Genomic DNA, 21,979 nt, shown 5'->3' on the forward strand with positions numbered 1-21,979 from the left:
GAACCTAGATGTAGGAATTTGGGCGACCAGAGGCATGTCTTTGAAGGGTATGTCTTGTTCCTTTGCCTTCCTTTCTCATTTTCTCTGCCTCCTGTGAGCCATGTTGGTCCACCACATGCTCTCTGTCAGTTGTCCTGCCTCAGGCCCAGAAACAAGGGTGCCAACTAACCATCTTGGAAACCTTTGAACGTCTGAGTGCATAGTAAATCACATTACCTTTCCTCTAACATTGTATTCTGAAGAGACTTTCATTTCAGTATGCAGATGGCAACCTTACTCTTTTTTTTTTTTTTTTTTAAACTGTGCTCAGCATTTCCTGGTCTGAATGTTCAAATGTTGTCAAGCAGTCCTCTACTGTAGTTGGACTTTCCTTTGGGCAGCCAGCTCACAAATAAAGACATGGAGACTGCTATTAATCGTGAAAGCTTGGCCTTTGCTTAGGCTTTTTCCCAACTAGCTCTATAACTTGAATTAGCCTGTTGTTTTGTTCTTATTAACCTGTTTTTATTAATCTACACTCTGCCACATGGCTCGGTTACCTCTCCTCTACTGTATGTCTGACTTCTTCAGTGTCTCGCTGGCGTCCCTCGTGTGCCTAGATTTATCCCAAATTCTCTCTCTGCCTGGAAGTCCTGCCTATTTTCTCCTGCCTAACTATTGGTCATTCAGCCCTTTATTAAACCAATCACAACAACACATCTTCACACAGTGTAAACAAATATTCTGCAACACTTTACTGACCGATTGATGTTTAAAGTCAGTATTAGCAGTATTATTATAACAAGTACTGTTTTCATGCATGGCTTTGTACTTGTAAAGTACTTCTAAGAAGTGGGAATTTTAAGATGCTTGCATTTGTTGGGTAGTACCACCCAGGGCCCCACTAGAGGTTGATATTTGCTCCCAGCAGCATCCCGTGGGCATGCCTGTTCTCCACATTCTCCGACACGGTGTACTTTGAGACTCCACGTTTTGCAGGGAGAGATGATAACTGTAATTTCCATTTCTCTGATTCTGAGCTCATTAAGCCCTCTGCCACTTTCTTCTGCCTTCTTCCTCTCCTCCTTCATCTCCTTCCTCCTCCTCATCTTCTTTTCCCCTTCTTTTCATGGCACAAAGGATCAAACCCAGGGACTTGTACCTGCTAGAAAGTACCATCCCCTGAGTTATCCTCCAGCTGTGGTGATCATCTTGTCTTTGCCCCTCATGTGCCAGTTTTAAAAGTATATACTGGGCTTTGGATATACTATACTCGGCCTTGTTTCTAGAAGTTTTATGGTTTTAAGTCAGATATGTTAAAGTCTTTATTTTGAATTGACTTCTATATATGGTATTAGGTAAGGGTCCAGTTTCTTTCTTTAGCATGTGGTCACTCAGTTTCCCCAGTCCCATTTATTAAAGAGTTTATTGTTTTCCATTCTGTCTCCTTGAAAAAAAAAACAAACTAGTTGACTTAATTGCTTCTGTTTATTCTGAGCTCGCTATACTTCATTGGTTTTGTGTATAGCTGATTCTGGTACCATATTGTTTTGACAGATATGGCCTTATAGTGTCATTTGAAATCAGGAAGTATGATGTGCCCAACTTTGTTTTTATTTTCAAGATTATTTTGGGTAATATGAGACCTTTTGTGGTTAGAAACAAATTTTAGACATTTTTTCTATTTATATGAAAAATGCCGTTAGAATCTTTATAGGAATTGAGTTCAGTCTGTAAGTCCCACTTATATGCTGTCTATAAGCAACATGGCGTTTAGATTCAGAGATGTTTATAGGCTGAAATGGTATGCCATGAAAATGTTAACTGGAAGAAAGGAGGCTGTACTTAACCAGACAAAGTAAACTGTGCAAACAAGAAAGTCACTATATAATGATGGAAAGGTCAATTCAGCCTGAAAGTGCAACTAAATATACATGTACCCAACATCAGAGCTCCTACCCCTAAAACAAAACAAAATGAAGGGAGGAAGCTGAGAACAGGACAATTGTCGGAGACTTCGGTACCTTACTGAGATAATAGAAAATCAATCAAGAAGCCGCAGACATGAACAGTATAGAGACTCATTGAGCCTGTTCCAAGATAGCTCACTTTTTTTTTCTTTTGTTGAAAATGTAATTGTTCCTTCTAATCTGTCCTCAAATTATAGTCAATTGTATAAGTAAGGCTATTGACCTTTGTGTAATAGTTTTCCCCTGGTCACATAACTGGATTTGACTTCTTTTGTAATAGTTTCTAGTTGATATCCTTGAATTTTTAAAATAATATCTTTTTGCAATTTGTGATAGTTTGCTTTTTTCCTTCTAGGTTTTTACCTTCACGTGCCCCCTCCCCCCATCTCTAGTTTGGTTTAGTTTGATTTGGTTTTTTCAAGACAGGGTTTCTCTGTGTAACAGCCCTGGCTGTCCTGGAACTCACCTTGTAGACCAAGCTGGCGTCAAACTCAGAGATCTACTTACCTCTGCCTCCTGAGTGCTGGGACTAAAGGCGTGCACCACCACCACCACCACCACCCAGCTTCTTTTTTCTCTTTTAATATAAGTGTTAAAACAACAGCATGGAATTTTGGAAATCAATTTTAAGATGATAAAGAATAACTTCTGGAGCTGGGTGGTGGTGGTGCACTTGAGAGGCTGAGGCAGGCGGATCTCTGAATTCAATGCTAGCCTGGTCTACAGAGTGAGTTCCAGGACAGCCAGGGCTATATAGAGAAACTCTGTCTCCTGAAACAAACAAATAAACAAAAAGAATAACTTCTGATGCTGAGCATGATGGCTTATGCCCTTAATTCTAGCACTATAGATGTAGAAACAGGAGGATCAGGATTTCAAGGCCAGCCTTGTCTACATAATCAGCGCAAGGCTAGCCTGTGCTACATGTGATCTTGTCTAAAAAAGAATTGGGGCCTAGACAGATGGCTCAGCAGTTAAGAACTCTTGCTGCTCTTGATGAGGATACTGGTTTGGTTTCCAATGTCACATAGTCACCTGCAACCCCAGTTACAAGGGATCTGATGCCCTCTTCTGTCCTCCAAAGGCTCCAGGCACACTTGTGGTGCACATATAACATGTGTAGGCAAAGCACTCATGCACACTCAATGAAAACTATTCTCAAAAACAGAAAGTCACATCTGGTGGCCTGCTGTCTCAAATCTGTCTTCCTAGCACTGAGTGGCAGCAGCAAAAAGACCACTGCAAGCTCCAGGCCAGCCTGGTCTACTTAATGAGATCCAGGCTAGCCATGTAAGTTAACAGTGAGGCCCCACCCCACCCCATCCTCGAACAATCCCTACAGTTACATCAGGCTAGGGGTTTGGCTAGTGATAGAGTATCTGCCTGCTGTGCTCAGTGTCTTGCTTTCTTACCACCTGCACCACTGGTGGTAAGAATTGTCTCAAGTTGGAGACCGCTCTTGCAGAGGGCCCAGGCTCAGTTCCCAGTTCCCACATGGCTGCTTACAACCACCCTTAACTCCAGTTCCAGGGGATTTGGTGTCCTCCTCTGACCTCTGCAGGCACCGCACACTCCTGCAGCAAGCATCAAGTGTGCAGGCAGAACACTCATAAACAAAGTAAGGATAATAAATAAATATTTAAAAAATAATTGTATGTAAAATGAATAAAAAATTTCTTGAGCCAGGGGCAGAGGCACACACCTTTAATCCTAGCACTCAAGAGGCAGAGGCAGGCGGATCTCTGTGAGTTCAAGGCCAGCCTGGGATACACAGTGAGTTCCAGGACAGGCTCCAAAGCTACACAGAGAAACACTGTCTTGAAAAAACAAAACAAACAAAGAGTTCTGTGCTCTCTTTTCATCATGGTTGTGTTATTCCTTATTTGGGTTTTATGGGGATTTTTGTTTGTTTGTTTTTGAGCCAAGCTTACCTGGGAACTCATCGTGTGTTGGGCTAGCCTCACACTCAACAGCAGTTCTCCTGGCTCAGCCTCCCCAGGTACTAAGATTACAGCCATGAGCTTGCTACAGTTACTCATTTGGCCAATCCTCTATTGAATGTGTCCTTGTGTAATTAGCTTTGTGCAGTTTAGGAGACCATCTATATGGGAAAGTTCCAGAGGTGGACTTATTGGTACAGATAAATACATACTAAACCTTGAAGATTATTTTCAAATTTCCTCCCCAATGGTTACACATAGGCACTTATACTATTAAAGATTTTTTGTTGTTGTTCTGTTGGGTTTTTATTGTTGTTTGTTTCTGAGGTAATAGTCTTACTGTGTAACCCTGGCTTGCTTGGAACTCACTATGTAAGCCAGACTGGCCCTCCAACTCAGAGAAGCCAGCCTACCACTGACTCCTGAGTGCTGGAATCACAGGTGTGCAGCATCATGCTCCCCACACCCCCAACTTCTTAAATAGGGTCAGCAAGGTAGTCTTGGGTCTGACAACCTAAGTTAAATCCCCAGGAACCACAGAAGCCATGTAAAGGAGAAATTGAATTCCACAAAGCTGTCCTCTGCCATCCACATGCAACACCATGGAAACATCTCTTCCCTCAAGAATATTTCTGTTTATTTACAGTCTCATCACAGACCTTCTGATCCTTTAAGATAAATGAAATGTCACTGTTTTAATTTATCCTGGGTCTAATTTATTGACTGCTAAGCTCTGTTTGTTTCTCTTCCTCAGCTTATGTGTGCGTAGAAGATAAATTGTGTTAATTCAGTATGATTCTAGATTATTTGTTCAACATTCTAGTCAAGTTTTTCAGCCGGGCAGTGGTGGTGTTTGTCTATAATCCCAGCACTGGGGAGGCAGAGGCAGGTGATCTCTGAGTTCAAAGCTAGCCTGGTCTACAAAGTGAGTTCCAAGACAGTCAGAGCTACATAGCATGTGAATCTGTCAAATAGTAAATTACTCACTGGAATGATACATAAATAAACTTTGGAATGCTACTTTTCATTGGTAAATTATATTGATAAATTATTTGATAAAATGTTCACTGAACCTAGAAATAGTTGCTGTAGTCTAGAATCAGAAAGAAATGACTAAAACACACTAAGAATGTAAGATTGTTTTTGTTTGTATATTTATTTTGCTATCAGTTTCTAAGCGGAAAATCCATTTGTTTCTGTGTGGTAGTTTGTGAATCTTATACATACAAGGCAAAATGAAGCAAGAAACTCAATAAAACATTATGTGGAACATGTGACTCTATGCCAGTTTTCACAAACCTTTCTTGTTCTCCATACAATCAGTGAGCTTTTCCTCACCTGTCTCCTTGCAGCCTAAGTGTGATGGACAGGTCTTACTGACACAAGTGTGGAAGCATTTGAACCTGATTGAATGTGACTACTTTGGTCTGGAGTTTAAGAACGTCCAGTCCTACTGGGTATGTGCTTTTGATTTGCTTTTGGAAACTGGATCTGACTGTGTTGTAGAATAATCATGGAGTCCATGGCATACAAAAATCCTTTTAGGTCATATGATAATGATTTAAGCAAGATGGTTGATAAGCAACACATCATTCTTAGCAAAGCTATGATATTAAAGTACTTGATTTTCACTGTGAGGAATATGCCTGCCTTTAAGCCTAGATGCATGTCCTCCTTAAACTCATTCCACCCTCTAGCACCTGTACCAAGGAAACCTTCTGAGTTGCCATGACAACCTATGCATCCTGCTAGATCTGAATTGTGTTGCAAGTTGATTTTGAGCAAAGTGACTAACTTTGCATCATTTAACTTATTAAACAAACTAAAAAGTGTGGCATATTATTATTTATAGATGTGATTGTTTTAAAAACAAAAAACTTATCAGCCCTTTAGATCAGAAAGTGTGTCATTGCTGTGCTCTGTCGTGTCTCAGCCCCACAGTGGGGTGGGTTGCCTGAGTTTTCTGCTCCGGTGCACGGCAGACATCTTGCACATAGCAGCATCAGTTTGTAGCTTGCTCACAATTGGTTCTGTTTGAGAGCTGAGAGTTATCCAGATTAGTGTTATGGAGTTATAGCACATTAGTGGTGCTTCAGCTTCTTGAAGCAGGCATTGCTGAGCTTCCTGTACAGCTTATTAAGATGTGATTATTGTCTAAGAGAACAACATAAAATATCCTGTCATAACATCTTCTAATTAATTGTTTGTGTTTTGTAGTATGCTTACTAAATGAGGAAATTATTGACTAGATTCATTCTCTTCTGTTTAAAACCCTGTTTAGATTTGGCTGGAACCCATGAAGCCCATCATTAGGCAAGTACGAAGTAAGTACCTTGTTCTGGAATGGTAAATTCTCGATGTGTTCACAGTCATCGTCATGGCTCTGGATAGGTGGTAAGAGTAGTCACAGTGGATAAACTTGAAGTCGCCTTGCTGATTTTTTTTAAACTACAGTAAACAGGCATAAGGACACTAGATTTAACTCAAATCATCATAGATAACTTGCCTTAAATTTGGAAGTCATAGGATTTGTTGCTTGGTATCTTAATTGTGGGTCAATATGTTAAGGGGAGAAAAAGAAGTTTCTTTCTAAGTCATGAGAAGACATTGCAAGGCCTCTTTTAAGAAACTTTTTTGGAGGACTAGAGAAATGGTTCAGTGGTTAAGAGCACTTGCTGCCCTTGCAGGACCCACTGCCCACATGGAGACTTATAATCCCCTGCAACTCCAGATGCCATTTGCTGGCCTCCAAGGACCAGGCAGGCTGTTGGGCACATATACATATACAAACACTTCTACACTTAACAAAACAAACTTTTTGGTTCGGGGATTTTTTATATTTTCTTGGTTTGGGTTTTGGATGTGGGAAAGCAAGCAGGTTCTTTCCACATATTCTGGACTGCCCTTGCACTCATGATCCTGCGCATTAGCCTCCCAAGTGGGGGTATTACAAGCATGTGCTGTCATGGGCAGCATTGACTACACCTCTTTAGTAACTACATTAAGGAGAAAAGGATACATAGAAGTAACTTGCACAGGGAAGAAAAGGCTGTTCATGTTGCCATAGCATTTTAGGCAACTTCCTCCTCTTTCCCTAAAAACTATACAGCTCTGGTGTTAAATTTCAGTGGCACAGACATCAGATCTGCTGTGTCTGGTGCCTTTTGCAAAGTCAGATTGTTCTAGTTTAGTTAGTAAGTGCCAGTGATGTTTTTTCTCTCTAATGTATATAAGAATTTAAAAACATGTTTTTATTATCACAATATAATGGTATAAGCATCTTAATGTAATTTTATGCTAAAATATAATCAGGAATGTATTTTGTTCTGTGTATCTTCTCTCTCTCTCTTTCTTTTTTTTTTTTTTTTTTTTTTGGTTTTTCGAGACAGGGTTTCTCTGTAGCTTTGGAGGCTGTCCTGGAACTCGCTTTGTAGACCATGCTGGCCTCGAACTCACAGAGAGCCACCTGCCTCTGCCTCCTGAGTGCTGGGATTATAGGCGTGTGCCACCACCACCCGGCTGTATCTTCTCATTTTTAAGACAAGGTTCCCCTTTGTAGATCAGACTAGTCCTGAACCCATGATCCTCCTGATTCAGCCTCCTAAAGACTGGGGTGCACCACCACTCCTGGCCCATATTTGTTGTTGTTTAAATTCATTGTTAATACCGCTTTTGTTTTTAGGGCCAGGGTCTTACTTACCATGTAGCCTGGGATTGCTTCAAATGCACAGTAATCCTGTTGCCTCAGCCTCCCTGGTACTAGGGTTACAGCCGGAAGCCACTACAGCTGGCCATAATTAAATTTTATTTTTTGAGAAAGGATCAAAATTGCCATGTATCCAAGGATGACCTTGAACTCCTGGTCTTTCTGTGTCTCTGTCTCTGTCTCTGTCTCTCTCTCTCTCTCTCTCTCTCTCTCTCTCTCTCTAGTGCTGGGATTATAGGATACACAGCACACCTGGTTTTTATGTGGTCTTGGGAATGGAGCTCAGTGCCTTGTGAATGGTAGACACATACTTTCCCAACTCACCTGTATCCTCTCTAGCTTTTTTTTTCTGTTTCTTTTTGAGGCAGGGTGTCACTGTGGAACCCTAGATGGCCTACAACTCAATTTGTAGACCAGGTTTGTCTTGAACTCACAAAGATCCACATGCTTCTGCCTTCCAAATGCTGGGATTAAAGGTGTACACCACCATGCCTGGCATTAATTTTAAAGGTGTTTTTTTGTTTTTTTGTTTTTTTTTTTTGTTTTTTTTTTTTTTTGCCAGAGGAGAGGACCGAACCCAGGGCCTTGTGCTTGCTAGGCAAGCACTCTACCACTGAGCTAAATCCCCAACCCCTAATTTTAAAGTTTCAGTGTGTAATTTCCCACCTACTTTAGAATGTTCCCCAAGTAATCTCTGCTTAAAACAAAATATTAAAATTTCTCAGTACATGTGATTGGTAATTAAGGACTCATAAATGAGTGCATAGGAAATTTCCTTGATATTTTATTATAGAAAGAAAATAAATGTGAAGATTAACCTTACCTGTGAAATTTTATTTGTTTTATTTTTATAGGGCCAAAGAATGCAGTGCTTCGTCTGGCAGTAAAATTCTTCCCACCAGATCCTGGTCAGCTGCAGGAAGAATACACGAGGTAATGAGCTCACACTGATCAGGGACGTCTGTTATTTGCCTGCCTGAGCGGTTAGGAGGGAATGAGGATGTCTTCCTACTGAGTTGTTACTGAGTGTATCTGAAATGTATTTTTACTACATTTTATTTATTTATTGTGAAAAATATTATGATATGCTATTTCAGTGCTATAATTTTATGAAAATATCCCTTGCATCCAGAGAGATTGAATTTTTGCTGAACCTCACAGCCAAGTTAATGATACACCTTGAAATCACATAAGCTTTATCTTTGTTTTAGTTAGGATTTTCATTGCTGTGGAAAAATACCATGACCCAAAGCAAAATCTTTTTCTTCGGGAGGAAAAAGTTTATTTCATCTTAAAACCCTCTATCACTGAGGGAAGTCAGGGTAGGAACTCAAGGCAGGAACTGAAGCGGAGGAATGCTGGTTACTGGCTTGCTTTTCATGGCTTGCTCAACCTGTTTTGCAACCCCTCACCCTTTGGGATGGTCTCACCTATATTAATCATTAATCAAGAAAATGCACCACAGACTTGTTCACAGACCATTCTAGTGGAGGCATTTTCTCATTTGAGGTTTCCTCTTCCCAGATGACTCTAGCCTGTATGAAACTGACAAAAAGCCCATTTAATATATCTTTTTCCTACTGTATTTAAAATGACTTTAAGAGAACATCATAACAGCCAAGCTTACCTTGGATTGCCCATGCAATCAGCTTTTACAACCTAAGCTAATTAATGGCTCTTCAATCTTAAGTTATGTCCTCTTCCTGCCCCTCGCTCAGATTGTGTGTATGTGTGTGTGTGTGTGTGTGTGTGTGTTTGTGTGTGTTGTGGTAACTATCTGCTGAAAGCAGCCAATAGGTCAGAAACAACCTTATAAAATAAATATTCACCATAAATATTGGAAAAACATATGGATAATGTTTGTCTGAGTGAGTTGGGGTCAGTCAATAGGTCAGAAACAACATTATAAAATAAATATTCACCATAAATATTGGAAAAACATATGGATAATGTTTGTCTGAGTGAGTTGGGGTCGGTGAAATGATTCCCCTTGTAGAACTCTGTTAAAGATTTCTGTAAAGAATCCCTCGTCCCTTTCCCATGCTGTTTTTTTGTGTAGTTCAATAAATTCAGAGCCAGGTTCTTTGTTAGGAGACAGACAGACCTAAGGGACTGTCAGACATTAGACAGCATTCAAGCAGGCACAAATATATACAACAACAGACCACAGATTGACCAGTAACTATGAGGTGTGACAGATGGAATATACAAGGAGAGTAATGGAGAATTCAAATTTGGGCTTGTTCTTGGTCAAATAAATTCAAAATGAAGTGTTTGTTTTCATTCCTTAATGCAGTATTGACACATTTGGGTACCTCTAAAGTTATCTTTAGTGCATTAAAACACACACACACACACACACACACACACACACACACACAAATTACAAACAAAAAGAATGAATGAGAACAGTGTGGATGCCTCAGTGTAGGTAAAGGTGCTTGCTGCCAGCCTGCTGACCTGAACTCAGTCCCAGACTCTCATGGTGGACAGAGACAAAAAACATACAAAAGTTGTGCTCTCACTTCCACATGCGTGTGTGTGGCACATTATTATTCCCAAATAAATATTTTTTTAAGATTTATTTATTTATTATGTATACAGCATGTATGACCAGAAGAGGGCAGCAGACCTTATTATAGATGGTTGTGAGCCACCATGTGGTTGCTGGGAATTGAACTCAGGACCTCTGGAAGAGCAGTCAGTGCTCTTAACCTCTAAGCCATTTCCCCAGCCCCCAAATAATTTTGTTTTGTTTTGTTTTGTTTTTTTGTTTTTTGAGACAGGGTTTCTCTGTGTAGCTTTGCGCCTTTCCTGGAACTTGCTTTATAGTCCAAGCTGGCCTTGAACTCACAGAGATGCACCTGCCTCTGCCTCCCAAGTACTATGATTACAGGCATGCACCACCACCGCCCGGCCCAAATAAATATTTTTAAGCTAAAAAAAAAAAAATGCCTAGGAGACAAGCAAATGCCAGTAAATGTAGTTAAAGAAGATCCTGGCAGCTGGTTCTTACACAGACGCAAATATGAAGTAGAACTTAGAAGGATCTATGCTTTAAACTTGAAAATAAAACTTGAATGGAGTCCTAGATCAATTTCAAACCAGTATTTTCTGGGTGGCTTCGATTTATGTTTACGAATAAAATTTGTCAAAATTCTGATGATATAAATACTTATCAACAAAAACCTACTTAGCTGGGAGGTGTATACCATGCAGTAGTCCTCACAAATAGCGGCATAGAATGAGTCAGGTAGGGATAGGAGGAAGTTTCCATTGCTTCTCTAATTATAAGTTGCTCTTTTTGCAGAAATTACTGGCAGAAAATGTAACAGTAGTCCTCAAAGTGGTAAAGGAAATCTTCTCTGTGCCTTTTATGCTTATGTGTATTGATTTATAATGAAAACTAAAGCTAGAACTTTAAATTAGGTTCAAGCTGGGCATGGTGACACACACTTTAATTCCAGCAGAGTCAGGCAGATCCCTGAGTTTGAGGCCAGTGCCCTGGTCTACAGAGCAAGTTACAGGACAGCCAGGAATACACAGAGAAACCCTGTCTTGAAAAGCTAAAATAAAATAGACTCAAAACCCTGGGTCAGATGCAGATGAAAGAGAATAGGACACTATCCTAGTGTCCCCAAAATGAGTAAGTCCTGACTGGGCCAGGATCATATGAGTTACAGTGAACCCTCCTAAAGGCTCTGTAGATCATGGACCATACAGGAACTCATGGACTGTCAGGTGCAGAGAAGGGAGGGAGAGCAGCATCAGCTCGGCTTCTTCCTCCTAGGTTGATGAGGAGTCTGAACTGTAGCTAGCAAAGCAGTGCTACTGTAAGTGAACATAAGACACACCTTGGTGACTTACTGAACTCTGAGAAGCACCATGAGGGACCTTTCTGAAGGGATCATTTCTAAATCATGTTCTCCCAAGTTAAACAAAATATTCTCTCATTTAGAATCCTGTGTCTGAATATTAGGTTCAGGTTGGTTTGGGGCAATCTGGTTTTTTGGTTTGTTTGTTTTTGTTGTTGTTTTGTTTTGTTTTGTTGTAGTTGAAAAGGTTCTTATGATTAAGGCTGACCTTTAACTGAGCAGCTGAGGGTGACCCCGTTTCCACGTCCAGAGTTTAAGGTCTCTAGGTATTGGCCACTAGAGCCTGTTTAAGTGTTGCTAGGGATGGAGCCAGGGCTTCATGCGCTCGGTGAGCACTCTGCCAACACCCCAGCCCCGGGAAGTCAGTTATGCCCCTTATTTTCATTCAGAAGGTCTTTTTCCCCTTTAATTTATTAAAAAGTGTATCTGTGGCAAAAAGGAAAATTTCAAATAAAATTATGTAAAAAACAAACAAACAAAGTTCTTTGTCCCTGCCCACCCACCCATCCACCCCCCATGTAAGTTCTAACCCTGGGCAGAGATCTTTCTAAGAGTTCTTTCAGTGAACACAGCTTAGAGCGTCAAGGAAATCATGTTACAAAGCACTGTCAAATGACACATGTGAACTGTACATTGAAACTTTCCCCATTTTAGTAATCCAAGGTCTTTTCACAGTATGTGCAGACTGGCACCTAATGTAGTCATTAGCATCTTAGTGCATTTGGGGCATATCCCCAGTTTTTCTGTTGAAATATCATTGTTGGCGTGCCTTTGTGAACTCTGAGAATACTGCTGTGGAAAATCTGGTTCAAGAGCACACACATCTTTGTTGTTTTTGTTTTTGTTTTTGTTTTGAGCTGAGGATGGAACCCTGGGCCTTGCGCTTGCTAGGCAAGCGCTCTACCACTGAGCTAAATCCCCAACCCCGAGCACACACATCTTAAATTCTAAAAGTACAGGTGCTCCTTTCAGCTGCATGTATACTAAAATTGAAATGATACAGAGATTAATTAGCATGCCATCTACGTAAGAACAATATGCAGGTTCAGATCCATTTCGTTTATCAAAAAAGAGAGAATGTAGTAATTTTTTTTTGCGTGTGTGTGCTTTGCCTGCACGAGTTTCTGTGTCCCACATGTGTGCCTGATGACCACCATGAAATTCTCTGGAACTGGAGTTACAGAACAATTGTGAGCCACCATGTGGATGCTGAGAATTGAACCCAGGTCTTCGAGAAGAGCAACATGTGCTCTTAATTGCTGAGCCATCTGTCCATCCCCAAATCTAGTAAAATTTTAGGAGTTTGTACCAAAGGGTAAATTTCTGTGAACACAGGGAGTTTGGGTTATTCACCAAGTTTTGCAACTCCTAGAACAATACTTAGAAAGCACTAACTACTTAGTCATACTTAAGGATTAAATTAAGATAGAAATATTTTCTTTTGTCTTTTCTTTTTTTTGTCTTTTCTTACCCACTTACTTATTTTGAGACAGGGTCTGACTATTATGTAGCTCTGGCTTTCCTAGAACTTACTATGTAGACTAGGCTGACCTTGAACTCACAGAGATATACCTGTCTCTGCCTCTGGAGTGCTGGGATTAAAAGTGTGTGCCACCATGACTGGCCTCAAAAATGCTTTCAAATTGCCTTCTCTGTTTACATTTTCACCAGTGGTATTTTAAAGTACATGTGTCTTAAATTCTCACTGAGACTGAGTATTATCAATCTGGTTCAAAGCATCACAGCACATTTGAAGCTGTCTTAACTGTGTATTTCTGTTCTTCCGTCCAAAACTGATTGCAGTTTTGTGATATGGATTTATGAACTTTCTTGTTGAAGGCATTACCTCCGAGAATGTGATTGTGTGGATTAGTGGTGCACCTGAAAAGGCAAATTTCTCTGTCCTGCTGGTGGACAGAAGTCCCTCTGTGCGCTGAGCACTTTGTGTGTGCACTGACGTGCGCGACAGAGCCCGCCGAGCAGACTTGTCTTCTGACCTTTGGTGTCTGCTTGCTGTGTGAAAGGGCTTTTGTGAAAGATGCAGCCTGGTCTTGGAGAGCACTACATTTTGTTCAGTGTTGAGTGCTGCTCCCCAGAGCTGTATGCTCTCTTAGAGAGGCATGTCTGCATTATGTTCAGAGAACTTTGGAGTTGATCTTCTCTTGCTTGAACACCTTTCTAGGTACCTGTTTGCCTTGCAACTCAAGAGAGACCTCCTGGAAGAACGCTTGACATGCGCCGCCACCACTGCAGCCCTGCTTGTATCCCACCTTCTGCAGTGTTAGTATCTGCTCCGCGGGAGCAGCTGGGACAGGCGCCAGCAGAGCTGCTGTGGCTTGGCTGGTGCTCCTGTGTAACTGATAAGTCTGGTTTTTGGTTTGTTTTTTAAATGGGCATTTCTGTTTAGATATATTCTTGATATGATGGAAGCTAACTTCTGTAATGTACCACTGGTTGAAGCAAATAGCTCTGCATATAGGCTCAAAGCCAAAATCTGTAGTTACATTCATTCTTCAGTTGTCTCCCATTTGTCTTTACTCTTTCTCTTTCTCCTTCCCAGTTCTGGAAAAGAACACCAAGCCTTACACATACTAGGCAAACATTTCCCCACTGAACCACAGAACCAGCACTTGGATGTTTTGTTATTGTTGTTTATATGTTTAAACAACTTGGGCTGGCCCTAATTTGTGTACCCCAGACTGACCTCTGTCTCCATGCCCCATCTACCTTTAGCCAATTTAACAGCAATACATATTCAGTCCAGAGTCAGGCTGTAAATCAGATTCTCAGCACACCCAGAAAGGGGCCTCCTGAGGGTGAGTTACAGTCCCCGCTGTCTAAACATTAACACTGAAGGGAAGAGAGCACATTCCTTTAGTGTCTTATATGGAACAAAAGGTGATGGGGAAGGTACAAAAACTAACTTACTTCAGAAATAGACCGTGAGGAGTGTAGCAAGAGATTCCGAGACATGGGCGCATGTTTTATAGGACTTATGAAGACATAGGAAGGGAAGGACCCACATTGTTTCTAGACTAAGGTGAGGCTATGTTATGGTGCACTTACTATGTACAGGCAAAACACTCACATACATAAAATAAAAATAAATAAATATTTTTTAAAATTTATAAATTTAGGAGATTTTTGAAAAATTGAAAAGCCCTGAAGGAAAAAAATGATTTAGCCTGCATTTTTCTAAAGCAAAATAATTGTTGTGGTTATAGTATTCATGAGACAATATATGTATAAACTGATTTTTAAAAATAGAAGCTGGGCAGTGGTGGCCCACACCTTTAATCCCAGCACTTGGGTGACAAAGGCAGATCTCTGACTTCAAGGCCAGCCTGGTCTGCAGAGTTCCAGGACATCCAGGGTCACACAGAGAAACCCTGTCTCTGCAAACAAACAAACAAACAAATAGTAAGCTTGGGGAGAGATGACTCAAAGGTTAAGACCACTTGCTGCTCCTGCAGAGGCCTCAGGTTCTGTTCTCAGCACCCACATGGTGGCTCATAACCATTAACAGCTCCTGCTCCAGGAGTACAAGCTTTCTTCTAGCTTCCTCAAGCTCTGCATGCACATGGTACGTGGACATGCTACATTCCTATGCAGGAAAAACACTCATACACTCAAACTTTAAAAAATCTTTTAAAACATAAAATAAAAATTGTCATTATACTCAGAGTTCACTATAAACTATCAGTATTTTTGGTCTTCAGGAATTAGAGGGAAAAATCCCTATGCCTTTCTGTGTTTATCTTTGAACAACATATTTGGAAATATTTGGAAAGATAAAATATAAAATATTTGCTTTCATTGTCTCATTTCAGCGGAGATAGGGGATTATGATGAAGCCTTGGATCGAGAACATCTCAAAGCCAATGAGTACTTGCCCAACCAGGAGCAATCCCTGGAAAAGATAATAGACTTCCATCAGAGGCACACGTAAGTTGGTCAGAAGTGGGGGTAATGTAGTTATAGCTAAAGGATGGTTAACCAGGAGCTTTTGTTAGGCTTCTGCAGAATTTGAACTGAAGTAACATTGGTTGTTCTCTGGTCTGAGAACATGCAGCAGCCCGTGTGGGTCTAACAAAGTAAGGGGAAAGTCCCACATTCAGGCACAGAGCAGGGGAGCCTTCCTTTGCTCCAGATGTGACTTCATGTGAGCACTGATTTCCTGAGGCTGCTTAATAGGATGTTGGCCAGATTCACTTCTGTTTTCTGGTGATGTAACCTAGGCTGTGGACTGTATAGCATGTTAGGAGACCTTTATGTGGATAGACCAGTTATTTTTGTTGTTGTTGTTTTTCCCAAGGTAGGGTTTCTCTGTGTAACCCTAGATGTCTTGGAGCTCTCTCTGTAGACCAGGCTGGCCTCAGACTCACAGAGATGTGCCTGCCTCTGCCTTCCAAGTGCTGGGGTTAAAGGCGTGCGCCACCACCACTTAGTAAATTCAGTTGTTTTGCAATAAGAAAGATATCAGTATCATTTAGGACATTTCCTCCAGCTCACTGTTTAGTAGCTAATGTTGTTGGCATATAACTTCAAGTAAATTGTAAAACTAATCATTTAGTGAATTCAAATGAAACATTCTATCTTTTACAAGTAGATTAGAATAAGAAGATAGAAGATTAACTAGAAGGAACCTATTTCCTTAGCCTCCACGATGTGCTAGTTTTGTAGTTAGTCAATGCATAGAAGTGAACCACATGCCCCCTAAAAATAAAAACTTCCACATTGATTTGTTAGCTGACTTTATCTGACTGTTTTCCTGACCTATTTTCTTATATACTTTGACTCCTTTAGAAGAGAAATGTTTGAGATGTTAAAATATCCTTCATTATAGGGGCCAGACACCTGCAGAATCGGATTTCCAGGTGCTGGAGATCGCAAGAAAGTTGGAAATGTATGGCATCAGATTTCACATGGCTTCTGATAGAGAAGGGACCAAGATTAACCTGGCAGTTTCTCACATGGGTGTCCTCGTGTTCCAGGTAGGTGGAAGGACAGGGAGGGGCCAGAACAGGCCAGGGTCCTAGTGCACAGTGGCTTGGTATGGTTTGTTGTTGCTGTATTTGTTGGTGGATTTTTGCTGTGATGAGTGAGTGCTGTGTGCAGAAGAGAAACTTAGCATATCATCTGATCGCTCAGTACAGCTGTGCTCACTGTCCTGGAATTCACAGTCCTGACTACTGCCTGGGCTGACCACTGCCAAAAATGGTATCTGTTCTGTCAGTCCTTCTAATGGTGAACCAGAGTCACCTTTAGGACCTGAAACTGCGACCAGGATCTTGTCTTGGGTAGTGGGGAGTGGAGGACATTCTGGGGGTAAGAACTCTGCTGGGCCATGAGAGCTTTTGATGACAGGGAGCTCAGAGTTAGACACAGTGGGCCTGAAAGCAGAAGGCCTGGTTTGTCTGTATGAAGATCAGTCACAGCCACTGGCAGACACAGTATACATTCCCTGTGCTGCAGCAGTCTAGGGGTCTCCCACCCATGGTGTTGTGTGTCAGAGGTTAGAATCAAGGCACCTCCCTGAAAATGTAGACTCAAGAGAAACCTGCAGTTAGACAGTGACACAGTCCCTCCATGTGTCAGCTCCTGGGAATGCTGACCAGATTGACAGGCAGCTGGAGGCTTCGTTGAAAAGCCTGACTGTCTGGTGCCTGTCAATGCGGATGCCAGTACCTGCACCAGCAGCACTAGTGTAGAAGCTTCTCCGGGACGCTGAGTACCAGGACAGACAGAGAACCCCGTTTATCCTTAACCTGGATTCACCCTTTGGTGTACTCGGTCCCTGCTTCTACCACAGTGTCCTCTGAGATAAGTGACATACAGCTCACCCTCAGACCTTTCTGTGTATGTCCTATGGATAAGGTGCTCTTTACATCATCACAGTGCATTTACCACTGACACCTTAATACAGTAATCCCAACTGTCTTCAAGGCAGGCTGGAAAACAAAGCAAGCCTCAGGGGGGAAGAAAAATTAGCCTGTAGCATAGTGGCTCATTGGGTAAGCTTTGCTGCCAACCCTGATGATGTGCGTTTAATCCTCAGAAGCCACATGGAGGAAGGAACGGACTGACTTCCACAACCTCTCCTGACCTCCACACATGACCCATGGCTTATATGCACCCGCACGCGCGCGCGCGCGCACGCACACACACACACACACACACACACACACACACACACACTGTTCCATACAGATTAAACTGGTGATTCTACTGGTCCTACAGAGGATAATTAAAGTTACAGGCTTTCAGTTAAGAATGAGAGGGAGGCTCTGCTGAAGGTTCACAGCTGCTTCAGGCTCACAGCTGCTTCAGGCTCTGGGCCTTGTCAGTTTGCTGTTATCACAGAGGGAGCATCCATCCCTAAAACCCAATCAGAGTGCTGGACAAACAAAGGTAGAACAAGTCCCACATTTTGAAACAGGATCAGGCCTGCAAAACAGCTCAGCTGGTGAAGGCCCCGCTCCCAAATCTGATGGGAACTCAATTGATAGACCAGGCTGGCCTCAAACTCACAGAGATTCACCTGCTTTTGCCTCCTGAGTGCTGGGATTAAAGGCATGTGCTACCACCACACAGCTAAAAGTTTTCTTTAAAAAAGAAACCAAGATCTGGTGCCAGGTCTGCCCATTGCTTTTTAGGGAGTCATGTCTAAGCCCTCTGAAAGCTACATACGTGTGCACTGGTCACACACCTGTATTTGTTTTTTTGTGTCTGCCCATCTGTGGATGTGAAAACCAGAAGTTTTCTTTACCTGCAGTGCAGTCTAGGGTCATCTTCCTGCCTTTCCCCAGGAAGAAACCTGACACCCCTCTCTGCCAGCCTGGCCATCACCAAGGCCTCTTCCAGACACTTCCCTTTGTTGGGGAGACTTCAAAATATGTGATGCTACCATTGGTTTTTAAAATTTGTAGTGAAGCTGTATCTAAGAAATTTAAATCACCAGTGCAAAATAGATAATGTATTTGATGTTGGCATTTGGTTCAAAGCTGTTCTAGGTGAAATGGCGATATGCACTTGAACCACTCTGCTGCTCATCAAGGATGAGGCTGATGCGGATTCTGCTCTGTGAGAAAAGTCATGTGCGCCTACATTACAATGTACCATGTTATGTACTCACTTACAAGTGGATTCTAGACATAAAGCAAAGAGCAATCAGACTACAACCTACAGAACCAGGGAGGCTACATAGCAGGGGGGACCCTAGGATGACTGTGGATTATAGTAAGTTTTGGTTTTACTCAATTACTGGACAAGCCTCAATCAACCATTTCACTATTAGGATAAGAATTTATGCTATTATCAAGCTGATAATAGAAAAATAAATAAATAAATAAATAAAAATGGGGGAAAAAACAAATATACCATGTGTGTTTGTCTATGATATTCCAGGGAACCACCAAAATCAACACTTTCAACTGGTCCAAGGTCCGGAAACTAAGCTTCAAGAGGAAAAGGTTTCTTATCAAACTCCACCCAGAGGTCCATGTGAGTATTACTTTAGAACTTTTAATATTGTTAGGCAGTTTAATCCTACAGAATATTAAGGATCTTTTTAAGCATTTGATATAAAATCTCAGCACTCTGGAGGAAGAGGCAGGAAGATCAGAAGTTCAAGGTCATCCCTGGCTACATAGGGAATTGGAGGCTAGCCTGGGCTAGAGACCCTGTCTCCAAAAACCCTACTTTATAAATCATTTCAGGATCAGGTATTTGATAATTTAAAATTGGGACGTGGGGTCAGAGTCAAGATGGGAATGAGTGCCCAGCATACCCACATTGCCCCTCTAGGGAGCTTATCAGTTCCTACCTGAGGGTTTCCAGTTCAGTGTGAGCCTAGGAAACACGCTGAGAGTAATCTGGACCTGTCAGCAATACACCGTGAGGACTTCTGCTCAGCAGTCAGCTTGCAGAGGACCTGGCTCCATTCCCAGCACTGCCTGGCAGCTCCCTGCTGTCTGTAGCTCCAGTTTCAGGGGATCTCTTCTGACCTCCACAGGCTCCTGCACACACATAGTGAACATACATACACACAGGCACATACACAGACACATTCAATAAATAACCCCCAGAACTTGACCCCTGACTAGGTCTGATTGAAGAATCCTTGATTATCAAGAAATAATAAGAACTCCTTTTAATCTTAACACTCTTGTGGCTGGGGAAGGAGAATTACAAAGTTTGAGACCAGCCTGGTTTATATAGCAAGATCCAGTCTAAACAAAAGAAAACAAAACATCCTCCCTTTTTATCAGAGATTCCAGTCAACAAGAGCTGACAGGCTAATAACCACTATTTCACCATTGAATGATTAGAAATAGAAAAAGTGTAATCTGTGCAATGTGGTCATAGGGAAAATTCAATACTTCAAGTAGTTAGTGTTTAAATTGTATCTTCTTTGTTTAAAGGAAGCTAGGAAACAGTAGATCAGCTGAGCCATGGCATGGCTGAAGCTTGAGATGCCACCTGGTTGGGCTTCAGGGTACTTCTGGTCCCCTGGAACCAATCAGAAGAGTGTCTCTGACTAAGCCTCGGAGAAGCACATGGGACTTTTGTCCAAGTTCATGTGCAGTATGAGGCTGTATTGACTTCAGTAGAGACTTGGAGCATGTGTCTGTGTGTTTACTTGGCTGTTTGGTTGTTTTTTGTGGTTATTTTGTTTGGTTTTGGGTTTTGTGAAACAGTGTCCCCCACACTATGCTCTGACTCCTGATTCTCCTGCCTCAGACTCCTAAGTGCTGTGATCATAGCTCCATGCCACAGGCCCAATCATAAGAAAGGTGATCTGCTGTTAATTATTTAAAATAGTTCTCTGCTCTCTATGGAAGAAAAGATGCAAGTCAAAAGCTTCCTTTTTCTCTGAGTAAAAAGCGTTTCTTAGAGTTGATCTGGAAGGTAGAAGAGAAACACTGCTCTGTTGTGGAATATCACTTTACCTGTGTAAAGGTGTGCTACGTTTGTTAGTGCTGCATTTGTTTAACTATGTAAAGATGTGTTGCTGTTTCACCTTGCCTGCCAAAGGCACCTGATTGGTCTAATAAAAAGCTGATCAGCCAATAGCTAGGCAGAAGAGGGACAGGTGGGGCTGGTGAGCCGAGAGAATAAATGGGAGAGAGGAGAAAGAGAATGAAGGAGAAAGAGAAGATGTTGCCAGGCAGCTGCCAGCTCACTGGACATGGAGTAGGACATACGGAATGAAAGAAAGATTAAAAATCCCTGGGACAAAGCCTAGATGAAAGAAGCAGTAAGATGAAAGAGCTAGTGGGACAATCATAAGATAAGACAGACAGCAATGGTTTCTTCATGTTGACATATGTGAGCCTGAAAACTATAACCTGTAGTTATCTAAGGCATGTGCTACCATGCCTGGCTCTAATTTTTAATTTTGAGACTGCCTGTGATATGATCTGCTTCCAGAACTTGCTTTCTGTTCTCCAGTTCTTTATTGTTGTGTTTGCTTCTTGCACCTTTGTATTTTGTTTCTAGGGACCCTACCAGGACACATTAGAGTTCTTGCTGGGTAGCAGAGATGAATGTAAGAACTTCTGGAAGATATGTGTGGAATACCACACCTTTTTTAGGCTTTCTGACCAGCCTAAGCCAAAGGCAAAAGCTGTCTTCTTCAGCCGGGGCTCCTCCTTCAGATACAGGTAGGGCTAACCTCAGCTGCAGGGGCAGCTGACTGCTGGGGTGAGGGAAGAGAGAAGGAGGTGTCATAGGCTGGGCAGATAAGTATATTTGGGAGTAGTTTGTGAGGGACAACACATAGAGAAAAAAAATCAAATATTCAAAATATGAGAAAATAGACTTAAAAAACTATCTAGAAAAATTGGCTCTGCTTGCTATAAAGAAAATATTGAGTTATTTACACATGTTTCTGGAAGACGATGGGCAGTCTGTTCTTAACTCTAAATGATAACACTGGCAATCACTGTTCCGTTGTGTTTTAACTGAGCTTTTATTTGTAGTGGAAGAACTCAGAAACAACTAGTAGACTATGTCAAAGACGGTGGGATGAAGAGAATTCCATATGAAAGGTAAACTCTGTGGTACTTATGATATAAAGTGTGCGTCTTTAAATTTTCTATTTTAACATTTTTGTGTGGGGGCAGTTTGCCTGTGTTCATGTCTGTGCAGCACATGCCTGCAGTACTCTCAGAGGCCAAAAGAGGGCGCCAAATCCCCCGGGTCTGAATTTACAGATGGTGGCCAGATGCTTAGACTTGAACCCATGCCCTCTGGAAGAGCAGCCAGTGCTCTTAACCACTGAGCATCTCGCCAGCCCCTTCTCCCCCTTTAAAAAACAGGGTCTGACTGTATAGCCTTGGCTGTCCTGGAACTCACAGAGGTCCTACTGACTCTGCTTCCTGAGTGCTGGGATTAAAGGCATGCGCCACTATGTCCAGCTTATTTTAAATATTTACTTGGATAAATGACATTTTAAAGGCATAAGCATGTATTTCAATGCTGAGTTTTTTTGGGTTTTGTTTTGTT

At 41.7% G+C, this 21,979-nt stretch overlaps 1 protein-coding gene across 1 annotated transcript in view; it reads left to right on the forward strand.

Annotated features, from left to right (window-relative positions):
• The window catches only part of Farp2 (FERM, ARH/RhoGEF and pleckstrin domain protein 2), a 96,798-nt gene that overhangs the window by 33,242 nt on the left and 41,577 nt on the right, over nucleotides 1-21,979 (forward strand). Inside the window, 9 exon segments of the mRNA XM_036173618.1 lie at nucleotides 5,242-5,346; nucleotides 6,171-6,213; nucleotides 8,450-8,528; nucleotides 13,653-13,750; nucleotides 15,301-15,415; nucleotides 16,317-16,464; nucleotides 18,878-18,973; nucleotides 20,972-21,135; nucleotides 21,454-21,522. Coding sequence (XP_036029511.1) covers nucleotides 5,242-5,346; nucleotides 6,171-6,213; nucleotides 8,450-8,528; nucleotides 13,653-13,750; nucleotides 15,301-15,415; nucleotides 16,317-16,464; nucleotides 18,878-18,973; nucleotides 20,972-21,135; nucleotides 21,454-21,522 — 917 coding nt within the window.

The sequence above is a fragment of the Onychomys torridus genome, chromosome 23 (assembly GCF_903995425.1).
Source record: "Onychomys torridus chromosome 23, mOncTor1.1, whole genome shotgun sequence".
Classification (NCBI taxonomy): Eukaryota; Metazoa; Chordata; class Mammalia; order Rodentia; family Cricetidae; genus Onychomys; species Onychomys torridus.